Below are 1,437 nucleotides of genomic sequence, written 5' to 3'. Positions count from 1 at the left end.
CATAAGAGTTAGTGTATTGCGAAAACGAACGCTGTGAGATCGTGGTCAATGAATGATAAAAAAATATGTAATTTTTTGTACGTTATTATAAAGATAAGTCGTACACTGTGTGTTTTACTAACTTGTACGTTATTACAAAGCTAAGTCGTACACTGTGTGCATTACTAATAAAAATCTTACGTTACGGACGTTTTTTTTTTCCCGGTTAGGGTACCCCTCCGCATCGTCCCATAGGTAACTTCGTTCCAAAAGAATCAAACAAACAATTTCCACAATACCGCAGTCCCTTAATAAAAGCCGAAGTACCCCGCGTGTGTCTCATTAGATATTAAGATGGGCTGGTCTAGGACTCACGAAAAAATAGCTTATTCTACAGTTCTTAAATATCGATTTACAGTTAAATATTTTAAAACATTTATGCTTTCAGAGAACTGCGTAGTAAAAGAAATGAGACATTGATTACAGCTAAGGTATATTCCACCATAACGTCTGTACGGTGGTGACTACCCGGCCAGCGACGCGTTCCCCGGGGCGGCAGGAGAGGGCGCGGCGCTGGCGTTGCCGGGGGACGACTGCTGCGTGAGGGCCGCGGCGGTAGTGGCGGCCGGGAGGTCGCGTGTCTCGATATTCGTTGTGTAGTTCGCTTTCGTTACAGCACTACGAGTATTTGTTGTGAACCCTTTTGTTTGTCGTTCATCAGAGCTGACGTTATCTTCTGTAGTGTCCTGTTCATCGGAGCTGGGGGCGGGAGGCGGCCTGGTGGTCTTCTGAGAGGAGCAGCCCACGTACAGGTTAGCAGAGATGGGTCGATCGTAGGAGGAGGCGAGTTTGAGCACAAGGTATTTGTGTCCCAATCCGCCACGGATCACTCGGACCGAGGGGCCGCGGCCCACACCCAGCCGGTCCACTACCCTAAAGTATGTTATCTGTAACGATATTCACACGGTACACAGATTTATCGTTAATTGGTCGTGAGTGATACACAGGGAGATGCAGAAGGCGCTTACCGGACAGGAGAAGACCCTGCCGTACTTGGCGTAAGCGATGTTGAAGGGCACTCGCTGCGCGTAGAGCGTGTCCTGAGCGACGAGGTAGTCGTTCCTCTTGAACATGCCCACGTAGTAGTCGCGAGCCCCGGCCAGCCCCGCCTGCGCGAGCAGACCCGCCACCAACGCCCCCAGACACACCAAGCAAGCGTTCATCGTCGGCCGGCACCGCCTCGCACCGCCTCGCACTGCCTCGCCCCGCATCGACACGGGCCGGCTGCTAATCGCAAGTTGTTACTTGTTTTAGATAAGCGTTGTTATGTTCTCAGTATGTGTGTTTCTTTTATGAGTTTTAATCATGTGTTAAATTGATATTTTTCTAATTGTGATTAAGCTAGGTACCTTATTCATGATTGTGTCAGATTAAAACATTCGGTGTGTGTCGAAAATG

The 1,437-nt window shown here is 48.9% G+C and overlaps 1 protein-coding gene across 1 annotated transcript; it reads right to left on the bottom strand.

The window, feature by feature from the left end:
- Positions 1 to 503: 503 nt before the first annotated feature.
- LOC119629904 (uncharacterized) lies at positions 504 to 1,202 on the bottom strand. Its single transcript, XM_038017433.2, has 2 exons — positions 1,008 to 1,202; positions 504 to 926 (listed from the first exon to the last, which is right to left on the bottom strand). The coding sequence occupies exons 1-2, from the start codon at positions 1,200 to 1,202 to the stop codon at positions 504 to 506; spliced, it is 618 nt and encodes a 205-aa protein (XP_037873361.1).
- Between the last annotated feature and the right edge of the window lie 235 nt (positions 1,203 to 1,437).

This window comes from Bombyx mori, chromosome 18 (assembly GCF_030269925.1).
Source record: "Bombyx mori chromosome 18, ASM3026992v2".
Classification (NCBI taxonomy): Eukaryota; Metazoa; Arthropoda; class Insecta; order Lepidoptera; family Bombycidae; genus Bombyx; species Bombyx mori.
The sequence above is the reverse complement of the archived record's forward strand: the minus strand, read 5'-3'. Positions and strand labels throughout refer to the sequence as shown.